The sequence below is a fragment of the Carassius carassius genome, chromosome 4 (genome assembly GCF_963082965.1).
Source record: "Carassius carassius chromosome 4, fCarCar2.1, whole genome shotgun sequence".
In the NCBI taxonomy this organism is placed as follows: Eukaryota; Metazoa; Chordata; class Actinopteri; order Cypriniformes; family Cyprinidae; genus Carassius; species Carassius carassius.
Genome location: NC_081758.1, coordinates 42,375,737 through 42,381,736, shown reverse-complemented (window position 1 = coordinate 42,381,736; position 6,000 = coordinate 42,375,737). Strand labels below are relative to the sequence as shown.

At 34.8% G+C, this 6,000-nt stretch overlaps 1 protein-coding gene and 1 long non-coding RNA gene across 6 annotated transcripts in view; both read right to left on the bottom strand.

Moving 5' to 3' along the window:
• The window catches only part of LOC132140085 (myotubularin-related protein 4-like), a 58,556-nt gene that overhangs the window by 27,403 nt on the left and 25,153 nt on the right, over window positions 1-6,000 (bottom strand). For all 5 annotated transcript variants that reach the window (XM_059548898.1, XM_059548899.1, XM_059548900.1 and 2 more), the window contains 2 exons: window positions 3,001-3,090; window positions 538-654 (listed from right to left, as the gene is read on the bottom strand). In XM_059548898.1, coding sequence (XP_059404881.1) covers window positions 538-654; window positions 3,001-3,090 — 207 coding nt within the window. The remainder of the gene's footprint in view (window positions 1-537; window positions 655-3,000; window positions 3,091-6,000) is intronic.
• Window positions 203-531, bottom strand: LOC132140086 (uncharacterized). The gene is made up of 2 exons (XR_009433710.1): window positions 380-531; window positions 203-312 (listed from the first exon to the last, which is right to left on the bottom strand). It is a non-coding gene; the product is annotated as an uncharacterized LOC132140086 (long non-coding RNA).

Here is a 6,000-nt window from a genome sequence, read left to right as displayed (position 1 = left end):
AAGATAGATAGATATAGTTGGTAAAAATATATAAAAAATCATAAAGTATATATATATATATATATATATATATATATATATATATATATATATATATATGCACACATACGTACATTTAAATATGATTGCATTCATATTTATGAGCATGCTATGCTAACCAACACCAGCAAACAGAATAGCAAAAATACGGCTGTTTCAAACGTTTTCTGAACTCATGCATTTTTTATTTAAATGGCACAAACCACACTTAAAAGGAATCTAAACTTCAGCTGGGCTAAAGGCACAACAGCGACGCCAGCAGCGGTTTACATGCTTGACGTCAGGGAGGCTGCGAGTGAAAAGAAAGAGAAAAGAGGCTCGTGTGCAAACATGAGCTCACTCTGTGTTCAGAACTCCAGAGCTCTGAGGTCAGAGAAATCAAACCGTGCCCAGAGACGGCTCTTTTCTCTGGGATAAGAGGAGACGAGCCTCAATGACTGCAACAGCTGGAGGGGTGAACTCTCTCTCTGTCTTTTCTGTGCTGCTCTGTGCTCTTACGTTGATGATGGAGTCTTTGAATTTGATGTGAAGTCTGTAGTTGGAGATGGCGATGATGGCATCGTCCGCACGGCCCAGGAACTCGACCCACTCGCCCTGCAGGACAGGAAACGGGACCTGGAGAGACAGGAGAACACAAAAACATGCCTTTGAAGTGTGACTGAATGAATGAATGAATGAATGAATGAATATTGATGAGCTCTGGACAACAGCCAGTCAGTCAAACTCTGCATGTTCTGTGTGCCTCTGTGTGAATGAATGGCGCGGTTTCGGCTTCCACTCGCAGTGATTTTTAGCATCTCAATATGAGGAGATGAACACATGAACTTCATCTCCAGAGCTGCTCTAAGAGTCACATTTAAGAAGAAATACACACTGAAACAAAAAGGTTAAATAAAAGAGTTTCACGACAATCCGTCAAAATAAAAGTCTGGTTTAACTTGAAGAAATTATGACAGAAATATATCACTACTGTATACTAAAATAGAATTCTCAGCTAATAATAATAATAATATTTTTAAGACGTGTCATAAATCCTAGGTATTTTTTCATTCATTTATAGTGCTGTTATGCAGCATTTTATTTGACAAAAAAAAATTGAAATGTTTTGTACATTTTTTTAATAGAATTTGAAAGATGTATCAAATTTTTTTATATTAAGTATACACAATGTATTCAATATTTGTTTTACATTAAGCAACATGAAATCAAAATTGATTATTTAACACGTTTATGGTCTTGCACAATATTCTGATTTTAAAAAAAAAAAGTTTAAAATTTTTCAAACAAATGTAGAAACTTTGACAGACATCAAGAATAGATTCTATTTTTCAACCCATCTTTATCTCCTGCTTGATATTTTCCCATTAAATATTATGTTTCACTAATACCGTACACCAAATCTATCTTAGAGAGACAAAGACAGCAACAAATGAAGACATCTGGTTAAGACGTGCAAATGTGATGGATGTGAAAAAATACAAAATATTAAAGATGTAAGCGCACAAAGTCATGCACAAAAAGTGCATGCTATTCCAAACTAAATTAAAGACTGCATTTCATCAATGTGATAACTTTCTCCTGAAATGACTTTCAGAGGTCATTTATATGCAGAAGTCTTAAAGTTACAGCAGCAAAATCTGAGATTGCATTAAATGGTCATGAAAAACTAAATGATGGATGTTTCACTTTAAGATAAGTAGACTTCAGGGAGAAATAAAACCCTATGAAGTGCAGAAGGTATAGAGAAATACAACATCATGGGCTCTGTAAGTGCTGGAGCATTCTGCTGCTGTAATGCTGATCTACAGCGCAGGAGGATGCTTGCATTACCGACGACTGGATTTTATGCTTTGGTGAAGATAGCCTCCTCTAGGACGCAATATACTACATAATTGATGAGCACAGATTCATGCCACTGTTCACTAAACAGATATGAACATGCTAAAACACAAGGTAAAATGTGCCATTCAACAATAGCGTGCACATTTTTACATTTGCACATCAATGCAACAATGCATATGTGACCCTGGAGCACAGAGGGTATATTTGTAGCAATAGCCAAAAATACATTGTATGGGTCAAAATTATTGTTTTTTTTTTTCATGCCAAATATCCTTAGGAAGATATTTAGTAATATTCCTGCTGTAAATATATTTAAACTTCACGTTTGATTATTAATATGCATTACTAAGAACTTCATTTGAACAACTTTAAAGATGATTTTCTCAATATTTAGATTTTTTTGCACCCTCAGATTCCAGATTTTAAAATAGTTGTATCTCTGCCAAATATTGTCCGATCCTAACAAACCATACATCAATGGAAAGATGATTTATTCAGCTTTCATGATGCATAAATCTCAATTTTGAAAAACTGACCCATATGACTGATTTTGAGGTTACATGTAATTATGAATGATGAAATCTCTTCAAAATTAAAAAGAAAATTCAAAATGAAAATGAGCTGAAAATGTGTTTCTTCATCAGATTTGGAGAAATGGTCAGACGGTGTCTAGTCTCGAGTCTATGAGATTGGCGTCTTCATAACACTCTAACGTGGCGAGTTTTACACTCACAAACAAAAAACCTTCATACAATATGCATTCATAAATTGATCACAGTAAGACCAGAACCATATATTAAGAAAGTAACTTAAATACATTGACATTAAGTGCTACATATAGACTCAAAGTCGTTGAATAAGAGTCAATGTCAAGCTCTTGTACCAGTGTCTGGTCTCTGGACGTCCCCGCTTTTGATGAACCTCACTCTTTTCACCTCTACATCTGTCACCCTCCGTCTCCCCAGACCTTTCATATGATTTTTTTTTTTCACACACATTACAACGCAGAGGACAGACGTGTGTGTGTGTGAGGTGTGTTAACCCACTTTCTCTACAGAGAACGAACATGTGAGATGAAACGCAGCATTGGAGAAAGCTGGCATGAGGCGTGAAACTGACCTGCAGAGCGTCGTCTTCTTTGACCGGCTCTTTCTGGGGGAACAGGTCCCGGGCCTGAATGTACTCCAGACTGGGCGGCCCCTCCTCACCCTGAAAACACACACACCATCACAAATCAGCTTCAGAAAACAAACTGTTCCAATTTAGAACTCTGACTGGACGGGCTGCATTTGAATTTGACCTTTGACCGCATGTCAGCAGAATTCTAAAGTGCCCGTCTTTGGAATGTTCTGTTGCTTGGCAACTGTAAACAACTTTGCCTTGGCCAAATTCTAAAGCATGCTTACTTAAAGTACTGCAATTGCAGATGTCTTATTTTCTTTACTTATTTAAAAGCATCTCCTTTGTTGACATCAGGTTTATAAATGCTTTTCGTTACAAATTTTGCACATTGTTTTTATAAAACAAAAACATATTCCATCATACATATATGTTACAAAAACAAAACACTACATGAGCAGAACACATACACACATGCTACACTGGACTGAAGCATATTAAGTTCAGGACTGTTTCAAATGGAGCAGAAATGTCTGATGACAGGGCTACGTGTTCACAGGCGTCACGTAGTGGATTTAACATTGATCTGAAGGGACCTTGAGCCGCCGTTCACGTCACAGGACGAGGTGAAAGACCTTCGTCTGGCGTCAGACACGAGTGAGGAAATCAACACACCTCTCAACAGAGAACACAAGAGCCAGCCCACATGGAGAAAAGCTCTCCAATGCAAACTTCACAGCATGCAACGACAAGATTTCTACATCTCAGAAGAAACGGGAGAGGGGCGGAGTGAAAAACATCTAAAGACCTCCGCTCTGAACTCTGCACGGTTTGCTGATTGAGAAAAGTGGAAGGTTAAACATTATGATGAAAGCCTGAACATCAATGAAAAACTCTCTCTCTCTCACACACACACACACACACACACACACACACTCTCCTTCCATTTCATCATGCAGTGGTTCGTTCTGAAGTTGCCACACAGGGCACGTTAAAGTCTGCAGCCAAGTCAAAATGAATTTGCCTTCAGCATCTGGACGAGGTGTTATGAAGGAAAAAGTCATCGCCTTCCTACAAGCTTATGAAAAACTTCACAATAACATGCACAAAAAATATATTTATATAAGAAAGTATTAGGAGCAGCATCATGATACTGGTGCGGTCCAGAGTTATTTTAGAATTTTATATACTATTACAGTTTTCATTAATATTTAAATTAGAAAAAAAATTTTTTTGTCACTTTTTGTTTGTCATTTTTAGTTAAAATAAAAAGTACAATATTTTTATTTTAAATTAAAAAACTACTATTATTTGTGTTACTATTTGTTTTATTTAAATTATATAGACTTTATTGCCGTTTCGGTGAAACTTAGTAACAGATATAAAACTCAATTTAATAAATTTAACTAAACTAAATGTAATCAATGTATTTGAACTAGACTGAAATGTATTTAACACATCAATCATGGAAATACTTTTTAAATAACTCTTAGCATTAAACTCAATAAAAAAATTTTTTAGGCATTTATATAGCATAGATTTACAGAGTATACTTTTTTATATTTTAAATAATTTTATTTATATATTTTCTCCACGTTTTAGGAATTTAATTTTAATAAGATCAACATGGGCATTAAATATTACTTTTTATAAAAAAAAAAAAAAAAAAGTATTACAAAAATACATATTACTACTGTAATAGTTCACTACTACTAGGAGATCTGCATGTCATTCACAGGCAAGATATGTTTGGATACAACGAGTGAAAAGAGCAACAGAAGAGTAAAAGACAGAAACAGAGGCAGAACTGCTGGCTTGAAATGCAAAAATACAGGTTACAAAGAAAATGTGCTTTCTGTGAAGAAATCTGTCTGCACAGAACGTGACGAGAGCCGTCCTGGAAATGGAATGAAACCTGCTGAATGACTAAATCATTAAATAAACACTTTGTTTACATGCTGTACAATACCCTAAATCATTGCTCTCTGTTTGCATGGCATCAAACTGCAGTTTACGTGAGTGTCAAAAGCTAATATAATGAGTAACGACATTGTAAGCTGCCTGTCTGCTAAGTCTGTGCTATATCTCCTCATCAGCACACCAGTGGATCGTCTATTTAACAGACAAAGTCAGCTGAACGAGTTAAACATGACAAAACAGAAACTTAAGACTAGTTACTCTCAGAACTGCAGGTAAACCAATTTTAGCCAAAATACCATAAATATTACAGTTAGTGTTAGCAAAACAATATAACAAAGATTTCATATTAAAGTATGACTTCACAGTAAAAACAAACTGAATATGTCCACTGAATTTTATGTAACAATTTTCACACAGAAACTTCTATTTATAAAAGAAATGGCAAGTAACATTAAATTAAACATGAAATTATAAAGTGCAAAGACTAGTGAAATTGTATTTTACTTGCAAAAGTACTCTAGTAGTTAATTTACAACTTTCTTTCCACTTTTTTCCAAGTTATTTCCTCCAAGCTCATTGCAATGCATTATGGGACTGCCTTTTCCAGCGATGGTCCAAGCAAAGATGGCACATTAACATCTTAAAAGGATGCATAATTATGCTTTTTACCTTCTGGACCAGCATGAGTGCATCTCTGACAGTGGTTGTCGAATAATCGGTTTTACCGATATTTTACCGATTTTTTTTTTGCTAAGAAGCATCTAAATAATTACAGCTCTGTGGAAATTATCTCAGTGAGATTGCAAATATATTATAACATATGCATCAACACATAGATAAAAAGTAACGTAAATAATTGGTATGTTATAAAAAAATAAATAGAAAAAAAAATCGGTTGACCTCTACTAAACACTCCAAAGACGAAGTTAAACAAAAATAGATATTTTTTATAATATATATTTCAATTTAAAAATAGAATAAAACTTTAGTTAATAGAGACAAATGTCTACAGAACTCTTGATTTAGCTGAAGAAAACTCTTCACTATTCAGCTGCTCTTGTAAATGATCCTAACAATGAA